General features: G+C 43.4%; 1 protein-coding gene and 1 long non-coding RNA gene across 2 annotated transcripts in view; one reads left to right on the forward strand and one right to left on the reverse strand.

Moving 5' to 3' along the window:
* LOC141988945 (uncharacterized) overlaps positions 1-23,262 on the forward strand; it is a 61,966-nt gene that overhangs the window by 20,809 nt on the left and 17,895 nt on the right. The window lies entirely within an intron of this gene.
* On the reverse strand, positions 1,993-13,491 carry OLFML1 (olfactomedin like 1). The gene is made up of 3 exons (XM_074955093.1): positions 13,055-13,491; positions 9,975-10,263; positions 1,993-4,216 (listed from the first exon to the last, which is right to left on the reverse strand). Exons 1-3 carry the CDS (start codon positions 13,178-13,180, stop codon positions 3,438-3,440), a joined length of 1,194 nt encoding a protein of 397 aa, XP_074811194.1. The 5' UTR covers positions 13,181-13,491; the 3' UTR covers positions 1,993-3,437.

A 23,262-nucleotide genomic window follows, 5' to 3' on the forward strand; every position in this document is an offset into this window, starting at 1 on the left:
ACATGGTGGATAGCCAGAAGGACCAAAACTCTGTTCCCACTTCTGCCAGTGACTGACCTTAATACTTTGTATGGCTTTTAACAAATATTTTATTTAGTTATGAAGTAGTGGCCTGCTCCTGATGTGAACCCCACTGAAGTCAGTGTGAGTTTCCATTGACTTCAGTGAACTTTGGGCTGGGCCGTCAGTCAATAACATCATCCCCATTTTAGAGATGGGAGAAATTGAGGTTCTTAAAAGTTAAGTGGCTTGCCAAAAAATCAGTTGCAGAGTCAGGATTAGAACTCAGGAATCCCAGCTCTCTGAATAGTCTATTCACACACTCTTTCTGAGAACATCAGACTTGAAACTCTGCCCCAAACCTGAATTGAATCTGAACCATTTGTTCATTTTTCTTTTAAATTTTCACACTCTTCTGCCCTTCCTGGTTTCACCAAGGAGTACTAAATACTGCAGAGAAGTTTGTTCTTGCAGTATTTCCATTCTGGGCCAAACCAGGAAATACTGAGAATGCATAAGCAAACCTGGTTTTGATAGACTTCCAGGGCAAAAAGGTTGAGCTAGATCCTTGTTTGAACCTTTGAGGTTCACCCATCACTAGTTGTTGCAAATAGGAAGGTATGAGGGAAGAAAGTACAAAAATATCATTAGTGTCTTCTTAATTTAACACATAACTCCTTATGTTTGTCTGTTCCACATTGTATTTAGCTGTGAGACACTGAATACCTTTTCCAGATCTGAAAAAGAGCCTTGCATAAGCTCGAAAGCTTGTCTCTTTCACCAACAGAAGCTGGTCAAATAAAAGATACTGCCTCACCTATCTTGTCTCTCTAATATCCTGGGACCAATATGGCTACAGCAACACTGCAAACACCTTGTGTCTCTTCTTAATTTAGGAATTATTTGAATAATAACAAAATACATTCTGCTTATGCAAATACCAGTAAGGAAAACGTCTTCACTAGAATACTTCCAGTAAAAGAGCAGATGCATCCTGCCTCAAACTCAGGTGACTTTGTTTGTCTCATAAAAAGCACTTGGCAAATGTGGGTAATGTCATTATCTTCATTCTACAGCTGGGGAGACTTAAGGCACAGAGAGGTTAACAAGCAACTTGCCTCTACTTGCCTATGGTCGTGTATGCAATGTTGTAGCCGTGTCGGTCCCAGGATATTAGAGACAAGGTGGGTGAGGTAATATCTTCTATTGGACCAACTTGTGTAAGATCGTCTCTCACCAATAAAAGATATTACCTCACCCACATTGCCCACTGTCACGCAGAAGTGAGAAACAGTTTCCTTAGTCCAAGCACAATATTGTCTCCTGTTTGTATTTGGCTTAGTATTGGGGTATAAGATTATGGAGTTTCTTTGCTAAAATATATCAGCTTGGACCTAGTTGTAACTAACTAGCTTGTATTCTTTTGGTTGTATTTTCTTTTTAACATCATTCCCTGATGTTTGGCTGTTCTGTTGAGGTTATTTTTAGAAAGCAACAACAGCTCTTTACTCTTAAAGAACAAAATGTGATTATTCTGTGGATTCAATGAAGTATGGCTTTTTCCACATCAGTTTATTTTATTAAACTATAATGCACATATTCTTAAAATCCAAAAACTGAAGCTGCTACTTGTGTATTACAGATATAGGTATAGGGAGGATATTTAGCTTTTTGTTTTAATTCTGAACAAATATACCATTGGAATTTATCAGTAGGTCATAAAGCCAGTCCACATTAATGTTATACCCTCACCTGGAATACTGTGTTGATTCTGGTGACCCGTTTCTTAAAATACATTGCAGAATTAGAGTGTGTACAGATATAGTGGACAAGAATGGTTAGAGGTATGGGAAAACTCTCAAAAAGCGAGTAAGAAATATTGGGATTATTTACTTCAGGAAGGTGACAAATCAGAGGGGACATGATAACAGTATACAAAATAATGAATGGTCTACAGAAGGTAGATCGGGAACTTTTATTCAATCTGTCTGATAACATAAGAGTAATGGCACATTCAATAAAACTGAAAGACAGCAAACTCAGAACTGATAAAAGGAAATATTTCTTCACATAAAGCGTATTTAGACTCTGGAACTCATTGCTACAGGAAGTCATTGAGGCCAGGAGCTTAGCAGGATTAAAAAAGAATTGAACATTTATATGGATAAATCTTGTTTACTCACAGAACAGATGCAGCATGGACAGTGGCAGGGCATGTTTCCCCACATCAGTCTCAGTGATTAATGTACTTCATCCCTAAACTTGAGACAACTGCCCCAGCTTTCCATTGGGTGAAAGGGAAGTTCAGTCCCTGAAACCTATTCCGGGAAAAAACTATTCTGTCCCTGACGTCTCTGCTTTGATTGTCAATGTGGAGGAGTAATAGTAGTTTTGGGGTCTGTACTCATAATGGGTAACAAAATTTGGTCATTACCAATTAAATCTGGATGTGAAAATACATACACGTACATCTGAAATGAATCTAGGAACTGCCTCATTGGATCAGATCAATGGTCCATCTCATTCAGCAACTCCTCTCTGATAGCAGTTGGTACCGGATGCTTCTAAGGAAGGTGTAAGAAGCCTTGAATTGGGCAAATGGTGCCTCCAGATAAAAATTTCCATCTAAGCCCCAGTAGTAGAGGTTGCTTTATTTCCTGAAGCATAGGATTTGTATCTCTCTCAGAACTCTTTGTTGTTTTTCAATATTTACTTTTACAACTCTGGATATTCTTGTTCAGTGCTGTCTACCTGTACCTGTCACAAATACAAAGGCCTCAGTTCAGCAGTGCACTTAAGCCCATGCTTAACTTTGAGCATGTGCTTAAAGTTCTGTTGAAGTCAGTGAGACTTAAGAGGTGCATAAGTGCATTGATGGGCCTAAGCAGGTGCTTAAAGTTCAAATGTGCTTAGGAGCTATGCTGAATCAAGGCCCTACACTCACTTGAAAAAAAATTAACAGGATGACCTTGGGAGTATTTACTACGGGGCAAATCCTTCAGGTCTTACTCATTACTTATACTAAACTGACTGAGGTGAATATAAGGATTTTTCTCAAATATGTGTTTTGTACAGAGCCTGGTGTTGCATTGAATGGGATTACACCATGTATGGGAGTGAAAACTCTGTTGGTCTAATTCCCTGATGGTGTAAACTGGCACAATTTCACTAACTTTTTAATAGAACCATATCAATTTACAGCAGAAGAGAATTTATCTCTGTGAGTTTGAACTTGTGGAAGTTTCCTTCCAAATTCATCCAATTGGGGGCAATCAGTGTAATGGAGAGGAGGTGTTTCAGCTCCCAATACATAATATAAAGCATCTATGAGCAAATGGAAAAGCAAGGGGAGTTCCGTGATGGTAACTGAGAAGAGAACTTGGGTCATTGACTTTAAGCGTATTTTAATATTCATCTTTGAAAAGTTCCTAAAGATCTTAAACTTTTTGCTTTGTTTGAAGTTTGTAAAGGATCTGGGATCCATTAGCCCAGGCAAATAGCTGCTTTTCTTTGGGGTTATAATGTATCATGGAATGGCTACGCTGACGTTTGGGGAAAGGTAACATGCGGATTTCATAAGCATTTATAGTGTCTAGGACATCGTACACACATTCTATCCGAGATGTGCCTCCACTGGGAGAGTTGTACACAACATAGAGGGTGCCGCACATTAGAAAAGCTGCTTCAGCATTCTTGCTGTTGCATGATGTGTCCCAAGTATGCTCCACAGTCATAGTCATATGGTTGATTTTAGTGATGACAAGATTTCCACTCGTGTCTGGCTCTGCATGGATTGCCCACAGCCCTTGTTCATCAATAGCAAGATCTATTTTAGTATCAGGAAACAGTTCATAGGCAGGAATCTGTCCAGCACCTGGCAGGAGCATTCTGTCAGTTACCTTTCTTCTCTGGATGTTATATTTAACTATCTCATTTAAGGAGCCATATCTGTGATAAAACAGGAAACCATTATATATAACATGGCCAGTTCCCTGCCAGGAAGATGGCAAGTTAACTCTCCGTGGTGTTAGCTTATGATTCATTTCTGAGAATGCCCGAATATTTGCAAATTCCAAAATAACATTATTCTTGGATCCACTTAAGAAATAAATCTTCAGATGGTCTTTGCCTGGATCTGTCATCCAAGAGCCATGCATATCTCCAGTCTTCTTAACTATCTTTAGGGACTTGATACCTGCAAGCATGCTGTCACAGCCTGTAAGGAAACAATCCAAATATAAAGGATTATAAAACTAGAATGACTGTGAATCCTCTTATTGTTCCTTCTCTTTTGAATTCTTAGTCCCTTCATCCATTGATTAGAGTATGTCCAAAATGTCTGTAAATGTGGCAACAAAATTGCTGTGTTAAGTAGTCACCAAACTCATTTCATATTGTAAAACCAGGTGTGAAAGTAACTTAAGGGACTTACCAGTATGCAGGGCGGCTAGGGTCCTGAGCAAGGTCGGGGGGTGGCTCAACCGGAAGGTGCGGGGCCTCGGGCAGAAGAAGCAGGACTGAGGCCAGACTCCCCAAGCCAGCCCTTCAGTGCTGGGCGGCGATTTAAAGGGTCCGGGGCTTCCGGCCACTGCTAGCTCTAACTCAGGGCTCCGGCAGTGATTTAAAGGGCTGGAGCCCCGGGCCCTTTAAATCGCCGCCAGAGCCCCAGGGCTCCCGGCCGCCGCCACTACTCCCGCGACAGCGCCCAGCGCCCCAGGCCCTTTAAATCACTACCAGAGCCCCATGGTAGCGGCAGCGCCTGGGAGCCCCAGGGCTCCAGCGGCGATTTAAAGGGCTCAGGCTCTAACCGCTGCTGCGGTAGCAGCGGCCGGGAACCCCGGTCCCTTTAAATCACCGCTGGAGCCCCATTGTAGTGGTAGCGGTGGACGGGAGCCCCAGGGCTCTGGCAGCGATTTAAAGGGCCAGGGGCTCCAGCCGCTGCCGGGAGCCCTGGGCCCTTTTAAATTGCCGGGCTCTGGGAAGCTGCCCCTTTTGGCCCCCCTCATCAGCAGCCCTGCTGGTACGGTCGGCTGTGTACCAGCTCTTATTGGTATGCTGTACCATACTGTACCGGCTTGCTTTCACCGCTGCGTAGAATCAACATCTTAGGCAATGAGTTTCCATGGCAGATCTTCAACTACATACATGGAGCCAAATTCTGCTCTGTTACACCAATGCCACCCAAACAGCATTGCATTATTGTAACTGAGAGGAGACACAGAGCAGCACCTTCGATTCTTCTCTCATTCACACCAGTTTTACACAGGTGTGTCTGCATTCACTGTAGTGAGGTTACTCCTGGTTTACACCAGCACGAGAGAAGAATCAAGTCCTTTATTTATAAAAGACCTACTGGTTAAAGTCTGACCTATTGAATTTTAACATACTATCTCAGGGGCTCACTCCTACCCTCTGCCCCCCCGCCCCATAACATAACAGCCTTAGCAAGAAACACAGCATCCTAATATGAACCCAGAATACAAAGATCCCAATTCTCGGTTTTGTTCTGGCCCATTTTCACCACTCCTGCAATATAAAAGAGCCAGAAATCAGCCAGATCCCAAAGTCAGGATCTCTCTGGCTTTGGGGCATGCCGTGGGTGGTGTAGGACCATCAAAACAACAGCTCCATGTCACCATAACTCAGGTTAGAGGCATGTCATGGGACTAGGACTGTGGCTGCCATAGTGACGTAGTCATATACACCAGTGCGAAGTGAGTGCTAAATGTTATTATCAGAATAAGTAGGTAATTCGGAGTTGGTAGCATTGTACACCCACTTTGCACAGATATTAATAGCTCTACCAGGTGCAAGGCAATGGAGAATCATGCCCAGGGAACTCTCAATCTTTATCAACTGCCTATTCCTTCCAGCAAACATGTTATTACAATGTATATGAGAGGAGTAAACAGCTTGCTTGCCAAAGGCAATAACAATACCTGCCTCTGGAAATTTCCACTACATGCATCCGACAAAGTGGGTATTCACCCACGAAAATTTATGCTCCAATACATCTGTTAGTCTATAAGGTGCCACAGGACTCTTTGCCGCTTTAACAAATTAGAAGAGACACTACTTGACAGTTAAAGAATGTCTTTTAATAAAGTGCAGCCTTCTTAACCAAACAGGACAAACAAGCCCCTAAGGCAGCAAGTTCTGGCAGTAGATGAAATGGAGAAGACAAAAGCAAACTCCGTTGCATCATCAGCCTCCTTTCTTTTTACTTGGTCCAAATCCATTGAAGTCAATAGAAATACTCACATTGCTTCCAGAAAGCAACCCTTTTTTGCACTTCTGGATACAGATACCTCCTACATATACACTTTGGTTACTGCAGCCAAAATGAAGGACTGGAGACGCCTCTACTGCCCCAGGATACTTCCAAATCTTACCCCCATCAGTCCCAGAAGGCAGTTTGATGCCTAATCTGCAGGAATGCCATATCCCATTCCCAGCCAAGGCAGAGTTGGAAGATCAACCCCTCTTCCTGCACAATCAGTGAGTGTCTGAACGTATTCAAACCAAACACAATCACCTTGGACTGATACCATGCCCCTTATGGTGAAGTGGCAGCTCTGCTGTTGTTAAGGTTAAGAGTCACTTACTGTTTAACAGATGACTTTATCTAAGTGCTCTAAAAGCCACATGCTTACTAGTTTCCCCATTGATTTCAGTGGAACCAGGATTTGGTCCTCAATGACTACAATTAAACATAGCAATGAACTCATGGCTCTGCTTTTAAATAGTGGTGTCAGCTAAGAATTACCACAAGCAGCAGTAAATGTATTCCACAGACAGCTAAAAACCTAGGCAGCAAGACCTTAAACACTCACAAACAATGCTGTAAAATCTGGAAATGGATAATGGACCTGTTAATATGATGTGGTTAACGATGATGGCTAGTATATACTTATGTGTAACTATCAATAACAACTTTTCAACATCTGGAAAGACTCAAGGGCAGGTAATTTTACCCTAGTTACTTTTAGAAAGAAACAATTTTCAGTGTCTTTACCGTGAGACGTTTTAAAAAACATCCAGTTTATTTTTTTACTGCATGTCAAAGGAAGTGCCTGAATCATCAAACAAGCTTAGATCTAGAAAGGAACAGACCTTGAAATTCAGGGAACTGTAGACTGGTATAGGAGTAGGCTTTGTAAACAGGGTGAGAAGAATAGTAGTATCATTATTACCACCTGCTTTAACCCTTTGACAGCATGTTGACAAAGATTAAGAGAGCAGATTCTTAGCTGATGTCATTTGATTTAGCTCCACTGAAGTCAGATACACACCACTTTAGGATCTGCCCTAAAGCTTTTTTAAAAGGTTCTGATTCCAATTTTTAAATTTTCTGTTATGTGTTTCTGATTTCACACTGCTTCTGACTGGAAGTAAAATAGACCACCTAAAATGTCTATACTGTATATAATTTGCATCAATTAGTTAATTTCATAGTGGCGAGATACTATTTAAAGATGCAGTTTAAGAGGATAAGGGCTTTTAATAAAACATAAAATGTATATGTACTTCATATTATATTACATATTAGAACATGGTGGGTGAGATTCTGTGGCCTGCATTGTGCAGGAGGTCAGACTAGATGATCATAATGGTCCCTCCTGACCTTAATATCTGTGAATCTATTTACATGCTGAATTTGCAAATTCAGAACTATTTCCCCATGTTTACGCCTCCCCCCCACACACACACACAGTTCCTCAGACATTCTTGTCAACTGCTGGAAATGGCCCACCTTGATTATCACTACAAAAGGTTTTCTCCCCGCAACCCCCCCCCCCCACTCTCCTGCTGGTATTAGCTCATCTTAAGTGATCACTCTCCTTACAGTGTGTATGATAACACCCATTGTTTCATGTTCTCTGTGTATATAAATCTCCCCACTGTATTTTCAACTGAATGCATCCGATGAAATGAGCTGTAGCTCACGAAAGCTTATGCTCAAATAAATTGGTTAGTCTCTAAGGTGCCACTAGTACTTCTTTTCTTTTTGCGAATACAGACTAACACGGCTGCTACTCTGAAATTCAAAACTGAATTTTGTTTGCAGCTAAGTCACTTACTGTGTGATCTTGATAGAGAATTACAGAGAATATTAAAATATATGGAAAATTTACCAGTAGATTAAGTAATTTCAGTGTCTATTGAATTATCCTTAGGGTTGAGGCTATGACTCAAAAAAATGTAAGCCACTTAATTAGTTGGCACAGCGTCAACCAACTGTGAGACACTGTTTTTCTTGGAATGTCGCTGTGACAGATACTGTGGACATGTGGAATATCTAAAGACTATTGTGTCTAGTTTATAAATGTTATATGTATTTTATGGACTAGGGATGGTATTCTGGGTCCATATGGGAGCTAAAGAGTTTCAAGGAACTAAAATCCTTGGAGAGTAATTAATGCGACGTCCTGGACTGGTAACAGGTTTGGAGAAACTTCCCTGAGGGAATTGCATAGACTGGTTTAACCGGATCCATAAGCCTGACAAACAAAGAACCCAGAGCTCTATAAAATGACCACTGGACACAGGGACAGGGATCAATCCAAGAAGTATGTAATATGTCGAATGTATATTTTAGGTGTGGGGAAATGTGAAAAGATGCCTGCTTGTCTGGGAAGGAAAGAGAACAGTTAGGTGAAAAGCTGACCCAGCAATCTGATCAGGTAAACAACTGGGTTAGCAAACTAATCTTAATGCTAGGCAGAAAAGGTGTTTATACAATATATCGGGGTGGCCAACAGGTGGCTCCGGAGCCGCATGCAGCTCTTCAGAAGACAATATGGGGCTCCTGCTAGGAGCCGACTCTGGGGAAAAAATGGTGGGTGCTCAGCACCTACCAGCAGCCCTATTAGCCTGCCTCCCTCCCACAGCGCCTCCCGCCCGCCAGCAGCCCCCCAATCAGTGCCTCTTCCTCCCTTCCCCTGCGTCCTGCCCATTGCGATCAGCTGTTTTGCGGCCTTCAGGAGGCTCTGGGGGAAATTATGGGGAAGGTATATGATGGGGAAGGGCGGAGGAGTGAGGACGTGGCGTGCAACCTCCCTCCCTCCCCTAGCGCCTCTCGCCCGCCATGATCAGCTGTGTCGCGGCGTTGAGGAGGCTCTGGGGGGGAGAGGGGAAGGAGCAAGGATGTGGTGCACAACCCCACTCCTCCCCCAGCGCCGTCTCCTCTCTCCCTGTGCCTCCCGCTCGCCGCTGGGCTGGCCCCCATGCTCTGCAGGAGTGAGCCCTGCTGCCTGCACCTCCCCACTAGACTGGCAGCTCCAGGCTGCATCACCCACCTCCTGCCCAGCTGGCCAGGTGGGGCTTCAGCCATGGGCTCGCCCACACTCACCCCCTCTCTGGTAGCCCAGGCCCGCCAGCTTGCGGTAGTCTGGTGGCGACCACTGACAATGAGGCCCTGAGCAGTCACCCACCTCTAAGGCTGGCCCTGCTTCTGGCCCCCTACAGATTCTGGCTGAAGCCCTGAAGCATGAGGTGCTGAACTTAATTCAGACTTACTAAGCTGATCGCAGTGAATTGCAGGAGTGTGCAGCCTAAATCCCCAGGCTGGAGGCTGAGAATCACGTCATGGTGATGATTAGAGGCTTGAGACGTAAGTGGAATACCCTTAATGAGACCAAAAAGGGGTCAGAGGTGCAGTTGTCTTGGGAACTGTGACAGTTGCCCAAGCATACCTTTAGTAGTGTTTTTTTTAATGCTTTTAATGCTCCAATTAAAGAGCTATTTCCAAAGAACCAATTTAACATGCAATTCAGTATGTATATAACAAATATTTTAGTTATAGCATTTCCCTTTTCCTTTTGGTGTATTTGTTTTCTTTGTTGAAAGCTCAATATTATCACACTTAAAAAACATACACTTGTAAATATACTTTATCCACATATCGGCATAAATGTATTGACTAGAGGATTGGCCCTCTTAGATCTAAGTTTTGAAAAGTAAATAGTTCTTACTTGCATTAAGCATGAGCTTGACTTTCCTTTTTTCTTCTGCATCTTCATTTAGCTGCTTTTCCACCAGGTCTTCATCTACTTCTACACAGGTAGTAGATTCTCTCGTTGATTCAAAATAGTCAATGTCCCTTTGTGCTCTTTCAACTCTTGTTAGCAGATGCTCCACTTCATTTTTAATCTCAGCCTTATAAACTTTCAGCCCCTCCAGGCGCGATATCATCCTCCTTGAAAAGTCTCGGAATTCTTGTACATAATCCAGGATATCTTGGTTGCATTTTTCCAGCCTGCTCTTGAATTAGAATACAGAATATATAAATATATATTTGCTTGTGTGTATGTGTGTATTTTCTATAGATAGAATCTTAATACATGGTTAGTTTATAAATACCACTGGCCCCCCTTCCCTTCCTCATTTCAAACTAATTATCCCTGGTCACTTATTAATCTGCATGAGAAAGTCACTGAAATTCATACTTGTGGTTACATATCTGTAGTCTCCCTTGCTATGAAGGGCCAGTTTCTTTGCTCTTCTTCTGTCGGCAGAGTGGAGCCCTGGTAGAATCCACTGGAGAGCAGAACAGAGGGATCACTGGTGGCTCCCCTCCCTGAGGCCCCTCAGAATCCTCTCTGTAGGGTCTCTGCTGAGTCTGTCTCATAAAAATGTGAAAACAGGGGCTGTTGGAGCCAGGAAGCAACCACATTTCACACACTGTTCCTTTGCTGGCCCAGCAGATATCTGATCCAGAGTTAATGCTACTTCCTCTTTCCTAGCATTTAAAATGGAAAATTGAAATTTTGACCTACAAAATCAATGTTTGCTAAGAAAGTTTGTGTCAAAATGGTCAAAATTGTGGGAGTAAAATCATGGAAGATAGAGCAATGGAATTCAGATTTGAAAGACCAGCACATCTATGCAGCTACCTCAGTATCAGTTCATCTTAGGTCAGGCCCTACCTGCCTGACCACTTCGAATGGCCCTGCCATCGGACACATTTTCAAAAGTGCCTAGTGATTTACGGTGCCCAGCTGGAGTCATCATAAAAGGGGCCTCATTTTCACAAAATGCTGAGCTCCCACCTCTAAAAAGCAGCACTCTTTAAGGTGTTTCAAATTGGCCACCCAAAATCCAAGGTACCCAATATTATCAGCCACTTTTGAAATTTTAGTCCCCTTTAGTTTGTCAAAACTTCATAATAGGCTAGGTGCTGAAAAAGCTAGTGATTTTTATAGGACTTTTCATCCACAAATCTCTTTACAAAGGGGGAAACTGAGGCACAGAGAGATGTGAATTGCCCAATGGCATGCAGCAGGACAGTGGCAGAGCTGAGAATAGAACCCAGGCATCCTCGGTCCTAGTCCAGTGCTCCACCCATTAGGCTACACTGCCTTTCAGATGAGTTATTGAAAGTGTGTCAGTATCTAAGGGCAGATACACAAGAATGATAGTCCTAACTAGTTAAAACTGGGTACTCAGTTGTGGTGTTTTACACACAGGTTTCAAGCTTTTCATTGTGGGTGTTAGGTGAGCTTTTCTGTGACTGAGAATAAATATACTTACAAAGGGAACCATGCAGTATGTGTTATGTGTTTCATTCTCTGAAATCTTTGGTGAGGTTTTTGTAGCTCCCCACCTCATTTTATGCCAGTTATCCAAGTGCTAACTTGGATTTTTGTATATGACCATAATCCCCACCAAGAGGCCCATCTACCTGTCTCTCCTCCTCACTACACAAAGTGCCTCCCATCCATGCTCCCAAATGTCCAAAGTCTGCTTCTCCCTCCAATATCTACCCCTCCCCTTTTCTGCCCTTGCTACTGTCCACTCCTCCTTCACCTCTCCCTTAGTCTTTGTGTGTGTAAGGAAGAAAGACATTATTTTCCCCCTCCAGTTGAAATGTGAGGGGGTAGGAGATATTCACCCCCTGTCCACATTGCTTGTACAATTACACATATATCAGCTTCTATGGGTGTCCCAACATCTGCGAGAACCTTAGGATGTTAGTTGGTTTAGGGGTCTGAACCAGAGAGGATGGGAGAAACGTCTCTCTCCTATGAAGCAAAAAGGAGGAAACAGCCAGTTGAAACTTATATGATTGTCATTCTTGTGTAGGTTACTGAAGTATTAATCCCAGCCCACCTAATGGGGACAGAACATTGGCCCAGTTCTTCACTGCTTTCTAAGGCAAAACTCCTACTGAAGCCAGTAGGAGCTCTGCATGAGCAAGGAGTGCAGGAGTGACTACTGTTAGAGCTTCTTTACAATTCTTTTATTAACACAAATTATTACCAGCCAAAGGCACAATAGCAATTTTTAGTAATTCATCCCATACAAATTCTGTCCTACTGTATATTTATCACACTGTTTAAATAAAGTATGCGTGATGGTACACTGGTATTTAGGATCTAGGAATGAAAAACCTCTGGAATTATTTTTAACAATCTCATCTGAATTTAATTCGCAGTACTCGGTGATTTTAATTGAAGAAAGAGGACAGATACTGTAGTAGGTGGGAGCCCTGTCTGAGGGACTGTAATCTTATGAAATTTAGCAGAACCAAAACTTTTTCCAGTCTCCCAACCACATGGGGATTTTTTCAGTCTCTTGTCAAGATGCAAATACACTTAAAGTTCAACTGTAGATTGGAAGCTTACAAAGCATTTTTCTACTATCTTCTCTGCTTACTAATTCATTATTAATTTTTGTCACCAATCCTGTTGATGCCAACAGGAAATGCAGATATTCTGGAGACACACTGTGGCAGCAATTTAAACATTTACACATTTTTAGCTAAATTTTATTGAAGGGATTACACAGACGCAACTGACAGCAGAACTTGGCTCTTTATAATAAAATAAAAATGATATGATATGATAAATAATACTATGATAACACAAAATAATTAAAGTTACAGGTTTTAGTTATAACATACTTATTAAGTTTGTTTATTTGTTTTTGTTTGTTCATTATTTTACTGATGATGATTAACATATATGCATATATGTAAGAACATGCACCACCTTTCAAATATATTTGCAACAAGACAATATTCCTATGACACAATTATACAGATAACACATACCTCAAAAGATAGAAAACGCCGGTCGATGTAATGCATTAGTACTGCATCTTGCATTACATATTGGGCCTCTCCCACGATACTTGTGAAAAATGAAACTAATAAAAATCTGAGTTGCAGGATTATCATAGTCCTATGAAATCTTGTGGGGAAAAATAAGGAATTAATAATGGGAAGAAAAATCACACTAAAACTGCCCCCCCACCGCAGAATTAAAATCAATATAATTGCTGCGTGATACTATGATGTGAAAAAAATGGCTAAAAATACTAAAGCTGTGAGAATTAAAAGATTTAAAATGGCTGTTTAAGCTCCTTCAATCTATCATTAAAACAATAAAGTTGTGGAAAGCATTGAGCTAGATGTGTTTATTTCTAGAAGCCAAGATGAATGCTTTCCAGCTTGTGATCTTGTGATCAATCCCAGATGTTCAGTACTGAGTCACATAGAGCCTTTAGTCCAATTGTATTAAATAAAAACAAAAACAACCCTCCACCCCCACCAACAGAACACTATTTAGTGCCAGATCCTTTGCGCATGTAAATCAGAGCGGCTTCACTGAAGTCAATAGAGCTATGCTGATTTGCACCAGCTGAGGTCCATAATATCTGTAGTTGTTGTTCTGAACAATCACAGTTGTTAGTGTAAAGCAATTTAAAACAACTTCTTCACTTTCAGTGTTTATCTGGGTACATATGTCTGTCTGTACTAGGTTAGAAAAATGAAAAATATTAAGGTGCTCTTCTCTCATTTATCTATCTTAGGGTTTTATACTATCAACATAATATCCGAGCACCTTCCCACATAAAATCAGTAGAAGCAGCAGAGTCCCTTGTGGATTTAATGGAGTTTCTGGCACTTCTCCCTTTTGCCCCTACTTGAGGCAAGGTTTTTGGTTTTCATTTTTCAAAAGAAATACTAATTTTAAGTGGTATTTGTTCTAGGTCTTTTTTGGTCTTTTCTTTGAGTAGAAGGGGGTGCATATGCATATCCAGAACCCTTTGACCAAAGGGATATGGCCGAATGGACAGTGGGAAGTTACGTCCTAGGCATCAGACATTTCCCCTTCTATCTGAACCCAAACACCACATCTGTACTGTTGTTTCCTGGAATTCAGCACATCTTAACATTTTGTCAGCATCCTTCTCTACAGTTTACTCTCACACCCACACAAGCTCTCCCTTTGTGCTCTCTCTAGCATGAGTGTGAGCATATGAGCTTTGATTCAATGCATGAAAATGTGTCACAGCATGCAGAATTTACCCTTTGACCTCATTTCCCTGACTGCCGTGAGGTACAACTTTGCATTATTTATGACAAGAATTCAGAGTCCACTGGCAAAAAGTGATTTTTTTATATTCCTTTATGCTAATGGAAAACAAACCAGTTTGCCAGTTTCCATTTATGTGGAATAGTCAGTGATGTGCAGCCAGCCTGACTGAATACCCCCTCCCCAACTCTCATTTAATCTCACAGCAGGCTGAGCTACTTCTTGGGGAGATGAAAACAAACAACATTGTCTTGTTGGACTCTGGAACTGATAGGAGGACACCCTGGATGTGTCCTCCAGGCATACAGAAAAACATGCAGCTGTGAAGGAAGCACTAGGTCATCTCCTTTGATTGGGAGTGCTGGAGTAGTTCTGTGGTGTATACTCTTTTTTCTTGCCTCCCAAAGTATGGTAAAAACAGAACACGATTGGATGATAAAGTATTACTGCGGGATTGGGGGGCAGGGTGGAAAAGTGGTGTATGCCACATTCCTCTCCACCAGTGGGGACAGAGACCATTGAGCATGGGGCTGTAAGCCTGCAGGGTTTCTGAGTGTCATAACCATCCTAATAGCTTTAAGGAAGCCATCAGCAAATGAATTATATGTGGCAAAATAGGTCACTTTCACCCACTGGTGCACGAAGAAATTCAGCTCATCTATAGAAGTGAAGATCCACTACATCATGGACTTCCTGCAAGTTGGAACATCCTTGGATCTCTGTGATAGCTCCAGGGAGGTGCAGATTATGACCATCAGCACTGCCCTAGACCTAAATAACAGTAGAAGCTTGACATTGTACTTTCTTGGGTTTTGTTTCACATTTACTCACAAGTTGACATATCCTCCAAATATTAAAAAATGGCCCCCTTAGAAGTACTGAATATCATAGTGGAGCTGCTGATTGAACCGCTCACCCACATGCATACTTATTTTCTCTCCTCAGAAGTGGCGTTTTTAATAGCTATAACCTCAGCCATTATCTGAATGAGGTGCTCTGTCAATGAAGAAATAGTTGTACTTTCCACAATGACAGAATGGTGTTGCAGACTTCTCCAGAGTTTATTCCAAGATGTACACTCTCTTTTGTGCTATTTGGGACACCTTTCATCAGTCTCAAGGCATTGTTCTGTCTTCTTTATGTATGAATGCCCAAAGGAGGTAAAATAGCATAAGCTTGATGTTAGGAAAGCATTAGCTCCATACTTAAAACAGAGTTCAAGATGTCCTCTCTTTGTTTCCCTGTATCCCAGACACAGGAGCAAAAGAATCATAGAATCATAGAATATCAGGGTTGGAAGGGACCCCAGAAGGTCATCTAGTCCAACCCCCTGCTCGAAGCAGGACCAATTCCCAGTTAAATCATCCCAGCCAGGGCTTTGTCAAGCCTGACCTTAAAAACCTCTAAGGAAGGAGATTCTACCACCTCCCTAGGTAACGCATTCCAGTGTTTCACCACCCTCTTAGTGAAAAAGTTTTTCCTAATATCCAATCTAAACCTCCCCCATTGCAACTTGAGACCATTACTCCTCGTTCTGTCATCTGCTACCATTGAGAACAGTCTAGAGCCATCCTCTTTGGAACCCCCTTTCAGGTAGTTGAAAGCAGCTATCAAATCCCCCCTCATTCTTCTCTTCTGCAGACTAAACAATCCCAGCTCCCTCAGCCTCTCTTCATAAGTCATGTGCTCTAGACCCCTAATCATTTTTGTTGCCCTTCGCTGGACTCTCTCCAATTTATCCACATCCTTCTTGTAGTGTGGGGCCCAAAACTGGACACAGTACTCCAGATGAGGCCTCACCAGTGTCGAATAGAGGGGAACGATCACATCCCTCGATCTGCTCGCTATGCCCCTACTTATACATCCCAAAATGCCATTGGCCTTCTTGGCAACAAGGGCACACTGTTGACTCATATCCAGCTTCTCGTCCACTGTCACCCCTAGGTCCTTTTCCGCAGAACTGCTGCCTAGCCATTCGGTCCCTAGTCTGTAGCGGTGCATTGGATTCTTCCATCCTAAGTGCAGGACCCTGCACTTATCCTTATTGAACCTCATCAGATTTCTTTTGGCCCAATCCTCCAATTTGTCTAGGTCCTTCTGTATCCTATCCCTCCCCTCCAGCGTATTTACCACTCCTCCCAGTTTAGTATCATCTGCAAATTTGCTGAGAGTGCAATCCACACCATCCTCCAGATCATTTATGAAGATATTGAACAAAACCGGCCCCAGGACCGACCCCTGGGGCACTCCACTTGACACCGGCTGCCAACTAGACATGGAGCCATTTATCACTACCCGTTGAGCCCGACAATCTAGCCAGCTTTCTACCCACCTTATAGTGCATTCATCTAGCCCATACTTCCTTAACTTGCTGACAAGAATACTGTGGGAGACCGTGTCAAAAGCTTTGCTAAAGTCAAGAAACAATACATCCACTGCTTTCCCTTCATCCACAGAACCAGTAATCTCATCAAAAAAGGCGATTAGATTAGTCAGGCATGACCTTCCCTTGGTGAATCCATGCTGACTGTTCCTGATCACTTTCCTCTCATGTAAGTGCTTCAGGATTGATTCTTTGAGGACCTGCTCCATGATTTTTCCAGGGACTGAGGTGAGGCTGACTGGCCTGTAGTTCCCAGGATCCTCCTTCTTCCCTTTTTTAAAGATTGGCACTACATTAGCCTTTTTCCAGTCATCCGGGACTTCCCCCGTTCGCCACGAGTTTTCAAAGATAATGGCCAAGGGCTCTGCAATCACAGCCGCCAATTCCTTCAGCACTCTCGGATGTAACTCGTCCGGCCCCATGGACTTGTGCACGTCCAGCTTTTCTAAATAGTCCCTAACCACCTCTATCTCCACAGAGGGCTGGCCATCTCTTCCCCATTCTGTGATGCCCAGCGCAGCAGTCTGGGAGCTGACCTTGTTAGTGAAAACAGAGGCAAAAAAAGCATTGAGTACATTAGCTTTTTCCACATCCTCTGTCACTAGGTTGCCTCCCTCATTCAGTAAGGGGCCCACACTTTCCTTGGCTTTCTTCTTGTTGCCAACATACCTGAAGAAACCCTTCTTGTTACTCTTGACATCTCTTGCTAGCTGCAGCTCCAGGTGCGATTTGGCCCTCCTTATATCTTTCCTACATGCCCGAGCAATATTTTTATACTCTTCCCTGGTCATATGTCCAACCTTCCACTTCTTGTAAGCTTCTTTTTTATGTTTAAGATCCGCTAGGATTTCACCATTAAGCCAAGCTGGTCGCTTGCCATGTTTACTATTCTTTCGACTCATCGGGATGGTTTGTCCCTGTAACCTCAACAGGGATTCCTTGAAATACAGCCAGCTCTCCTGGACTCCCTTCCCCTTCATGTTAGTCCCCCAGGGGATCCTGGCCATCTGTTCCCTGAGGGAGTCGAAGTCTGCTTTCCTGAAGTCCAGGGTCCGTATCCTGCTGCTTACCTTTCTTCCCTGCGTCAGGATCCTGAACTCAACCAACTCATAGTCACTGCCTCCCAGATTCCCATGCACTTTTGCTTCCCCCACTAATTCTACCCGGTTTGTGAGCAGCAGGTCAAGAAAAGCGCCCCCCCTAGTTGGCTCCCCTAGCACTTGCGCCAGGAAATTGTCCCCTACGCTTTCCAAAAACTTCCTGGATTGTCTATGCACCGCTGTATTGCTTTGAAGAGTTTCAAAGTACACCATTAGAAACTGGGTAAGGTCCTGCATAGTTAAAGAATGCTGTAAAAGAAACTGAGTTTTCCAGTGCCTTCTGGCATTATTGCTCCAGGTTTACCTAAAAATCATCAGCAGCTGAAAGCGTAGGAGCTTTGGCGGGAGAGATTTGCAAGGCAGCCACTTAGTCATCACTTTGTACTTTCGCTAAATGAGATAAACTCAAACTCATCAAATGTAACATTCAGCAGGAGGATTCTCCAGGCTGTGACTGAGGACTGAGCTTTGGGGTTTTTTTCTTTTATTTTTCTACATGATGGGATACTGTACTTCCTTTTGGCTACTCTATACTCCTGCTGTGTATTTCTATTGTAGGGGCCTAGAGGTTCCACTCAGAGCCTGGTGCCCTTTTGGGCTAGAGCTATAAAGACACAGGACTGACGGTCCATGCTCCACAGAGCATTTATTATTTTTTGTGACTCACTCTTGGAAGGGGTTCTGCTGTGATAGCTACACCTGCTTACAAGGTTAGGCAGATGGGGCACTGGAAGAGAAAAAGGAACAGTGACCTACCTGCTTATTCCTATTCTTTGAAAGGATGTGCCCACCCATCTACACCTCTGTCTTCAAGGCCGGGGAAGGAGTAGTGCATTTTTCTTGTCTATGCTTTTTCCTCACAGCACGTATCACATCTTTTTCTTCATCATTTGCGGTCATCTTTATTGTATCAGCTGTTCAGATTTTGTGAGGGATATGTAGGTGTTTTCAGCCCTGTATTTGCATTTATAGTTTTGGCTCCAGATATTGAAGATTTTTTTGTTTTTAAACCTACTATACAAATCAATTGAGTGAGAATACCTGGCTTTGGAGAAATCGGGCCGCATTTTCCATGGTGTCACTCCAGTTTTACACCAGATTCGCTACATTCATTTATATGGAGTTACACTGAAGTAGTGCAGTAGTGAATCAGACCTACTGGTTCCTCTTTGAGGTTACTCACTGCTGTGCTGCCATAGCTCAGAGGGTCCCTCCTCTGATGACTGGTGGACACATCGTTTCAAAGAACAGAAATGAGCAGGCATGTACAAGCTTATTTCTTACATCACATTAGCCTTTTTGCTTCGTTTTGTTATTCTCGATGTTGCGAAATCCAATAGGAAAATGGTATATCAGGCACCCTGGTTTTAGTGTCAAAACCCCTCATTAGGCACAACTTCAGACACCTGGCCAAGTTGGCTGATACTCCCATTCTCTCTACTTCCAAACAGGGCACATGCATAAGGTCACATCTTTCCTGCCATCTAGTCTGACCTATGACAGATCTACAGTTTTCTCCAAAAGCCTTTGTTGATGCTATATACACAGGGCAGTGATTTTTATCTCAGGATTAGTGAACAGAAAACACTAGAGGTTTCATCCGATTTGCAGCTTCCTACATTAATTCCATGTGTTTTAAAGCACTAAATATGTACAAATTAAAATCACTCTGCTATTAAGCCTGAGGAAAACATGGAATTATCTTTGTAATGTATCAGTGCTTTAGTTCTTTGTTTTTCCCATTTCATGATGATTAATCAAATGTAGTTACGATAAGCAAGGTAAAGAGTAGAGAAATAACTGGAATTATACACACAAACACACAATTTTGTTTATGGTTGCAGTGCAGATGGATCCTGAGAGCTTTGAATTTATGTGTTCAGAGTAATCGAATACAGTAATACTTCTTCAGCTCTGATGAGCCATAATAGCATTCGGTATTACTAATATGTAAAGCATATCATTCTTTACCTTCTTGCTAATCTTGTTCAGATTCCTGTATGTTTACTTTTCTTGCACTTCATAGGAACAATAAGGGACTGCTTCACATGTTTGGTGGGATTACATGCATGACAATGATCTCCAGTGACAATCAGCTAATGCGGTCCAGTCTGTGTCTGACATTTAAGGGTTCTATTGCTATTTGAGAGCATATTTCAGTGGCATGCACAGCACTACATGTGGTCACTCTTTCATTACATTAGTGCCATCAGTACTAGCCACCACCTGATGAGCCACTTTTTATCGTGATCAAAAAATAAATCCTTGTAATTCCTATCCTGCCTCAGAAAAACCTGAGTTTGGCAGTTTGCACTTTGGCCCTCAGACAAAGGGATTTGCATTGCTGCAAAAATGTAAACATCAGAATGTAATTTTAAATCCATACTTGAAGGCAAACACAAGATATCAGAGTTATATTCACAAGGGACCAGGGTCAGATTTACACCTTATGTGCCTCCAGGCACAGCATTTTCAGCGCCCCTCCTCCCTCCCCATGTGGCTCTGCCTGGAGCCCCCTCACCATGTGGCCCAGTTTAGGTTTGCCAGGCGTCCGGTGTTTGACCAGAATGCCTGGTCAAAAAGGGACCCTGGCAGCTCCGGTCGGCACCGCCGACCTGGCCGTTAAAAGTCCGGTCAGTGGCACAATGAGGGGCCCAGGGCTAAGGCAGAGTCCCTGTCTGCGGCTCCCGGAAGTGGCTGCCAGGTCCCTGCAGCCCCTAGACTCATGGGCAGCCAGGGAAGCTCCATGCACTGCTCCCGCCCTGAGTGCCGGCTCCACAGCTCCCTTGGCCGGGAACCGCGACCAATGGGAGCTGCAGGGATGGTGCCTGTGGGCGCGAGAGCAGCGCACGGAGCCTCCCTGGCTGCCCATGCATCTAGGGGCTGCAGGGACCTTGCGGCCACTTCCCAGGAGCTGCAGTAAGCGCCACCGGGACCCTGAACCCCTCATCCCCTCCCGCACCCCAACCCCCTGCCCCAGCCTGGAGTCCCCTCCCCCACCCAAACTCCCTCCTAGAGCCCACACCCACCCACACCCCAACCCCCTGCCACAGGCCCCTCCTGCACCCCAAATCCCTCATCCCCTGGCCCACCCCAGCCGGAGCCCTCACCCCCTCCCACACCCAAACTCCCTGCCCCAGCCTGGAGTCCCCTCCCACACCCAAACTCCCTCCCGGAGCCTGCACCCCCACCAACACCATGCCCCAGCCCCCTCCTGCACCCCAAATCCCTCATCCCCACAGCCCACACCCCCAGCCGGAGCCCTCAGCCCCCCCTGCATTCCAACCCCCAGCCCCAGCCCGGTGAAAGTGAGTGAGGGTGGGGGAGAGCGAGCGACGTGGGGGGGGGGGGGATGGAGCGAATGGGGGCAGGGCCTTGGAGAAGGGGCAGGAGTGTTCGGTTTTGTGCAATTAGAAAGTTGGCAACCCTTGTCCCCATGTGGCCCTGTGTCCCCCATCAGCTCGGTGTGTCCCACTCTGCCTCCTAACCTGGCTCCAAGAAGGCTACTGTGACCTTTCACCCGCCATCCGCCTGCTAGCTGTTTGCCACCCCCCGCCAGACCAGTTCTGGCGCCACCCCGGCCTCTGGTGGGCGAAAGGCAGAACTGCAGCACATTGTCTGCAAAAAAAAAAAAAATTCTGCCTCCCTCGGACAAGAATTCTGCGCATGCTGCAAACATCACCTAAGGCGAGGGGGCATGGCGTGTGGGGCATCTCAGCAGGGGGCAGGGCTGATCACGAGGCTCCTTCCCTCCCGAGAACTCCCAAGCAGTGCAGCCAGCAGCAGCAGGGCAGCAAAATAGCCCAAAATACTGCAAGTCACAACTGCTAAAAAGAAACCCAGCAACTGACAGCTAAAGATAGCCCAATTGGGCTAAAAAATTGCATACTTGGCAACAAGAACACTGGTGCCCCTAGGCACGTGCCTTCAGTACCTAATTGGAAATCCAGCCCTGCAAGGGACATAATATACTTTGCAGAAAAAAAGGACAACATGAAATGGGCTGAGTGTCAGGACTCTCAGACTTCCACTGGGGGGCTCTCATGGCTTCAGAATAGGAAGCTGTATTAAAGCATAAACATTTAAAAAGTCTGAGTTAGATAAAACATATAGCAAGGAATGTGATTCAAAAAATGATAAAGGGAAAACATTAATCAGATCCTTTTGTAAAGGAGGAAAATTAAATTTCAGTAATCTATGAAGGCCAGTTGCTAAAAGGCTTTAGAAGTCTCGTACTACAGTAACTCAGGAAGACCCATTCCTCCTAGATGGTGAGTACCCTCAATGCTCTTGGAGTCCACAGGAGTTGGGGGTGTCCAGTCCCTTGCAGTAAGTACTAGTGTCTTACAGGATCAGACCTTTAAACAAAAGCACAAGACCAAGATGAATGTGTTTTTTGCTGAAACTGGTACATAACTGGAGCTAGGTGAATAATTAATAAGGTATGCACTGAATTTCACCTGCAAAGAGATTGTGAAGTTCTCACATTCATTCCTTCTTTGCAATCATTCCTGAAGAATTGTTGATGTGTTCATGCATTCATTGTGAACACAGAAATACATGCTGTCCTGGCTAATTACAAAACTCAGGATTGGGTCTGTTCTTGGCACTTGAATGATTTACTGACTAACTAACCAAAAACAAACATTTTTGAATTGCATAGTTGAGTGTAAAATTCACAGTTCAAAATTTGCCAGTGCTAGTTATGCCATTTGAAATTCACTGTTTGTGAAGAGTCACACTTACAATTTGCTCTTCTTATTCACGCCAGTAATTTAGCTTATTTACTAGAATAGTCACAGAAAGTGAACATAAGAGGGGCATGAACATAGTCAAAATGACTTTGTTTAAAATTTCAGTGGAATATTCCCAGAAAATGCTTTTCAGTGTTCACCCGACTCAATTCATAGCTCTTGAATTAAGGGAATGCCAAATGTTCATGTGTGTCTTGGATTACATTTTCTTTTAGACAGATTTTTTAAAAATGTGATTCATGATTTCTGCTTATATATAATATTAGAGCTTGCTTGGATGAAAACCAGAATAAGAACTTTTCCCTACAATTATAGGCAGCCCAAATGCTAGATTTCCTGGCATGTTTTTGTGATAGTAGAACATGAGCATTTTGTCATTTCCACATGTTTAAATGTGTTATTTCAGTTTGTGTTACATTAATTCAGAAATTGAATTTAGGGGTGCCTATACACTGTACATGAGAGAGAGAGAGAGAGATATCTCTATTTGCATGGAAAATCTGTTAAAATTCATAAGGCAGCCTTTCCTATGGAATTACATAATTAACTGGTAGAAATGGCATGTTTACGGTTGATGAACAATTTATATTGTTTGTAGTTCAAGCAGGTGAATTCAGGTCTAATTACCAGTAGATGTTATGTAAACCTGTAATAGGGTGGCATGTGCTCTAAGACCCTGAATAAGAATGCAGGGCTCTTCTATT

Source organism: Natator depressus, chromosome 6 (genome assembly GCF_965152275.1).
Source record: "Natator depressus isolate rNatDep1 chromosome 6, rNatDep2.hap1, whole genome shotgun sequence".
NCBI lineage: Eukaryota > Metazoa > Chordata > Testudines > Cheloniidae > Natator > Natator depressus.

Coding starts and splice junctions, on each gene's coding strand:
- OLFML1 (XM_074955093.1), bottom strand. CDS start 13,180: ATGATAATCCTGCAACTCAGATTTTTATTAGTTTCATTTTTCACAAGT. Junction 10,264..13,054: donor GGCGTTTTCTATCTTTTGAG/GTATGTGTTATC, acceptor TTCTAATTCAAG/AGCAGGCTGGAAAAATGCAA. Junction 4,217..9,974: donor CAAGCTCATGCTTAATGCAA/GTAAGAACTATT, acceptor GTTTCCTTACAG/GCTGTGACAGCATGCTTGCA.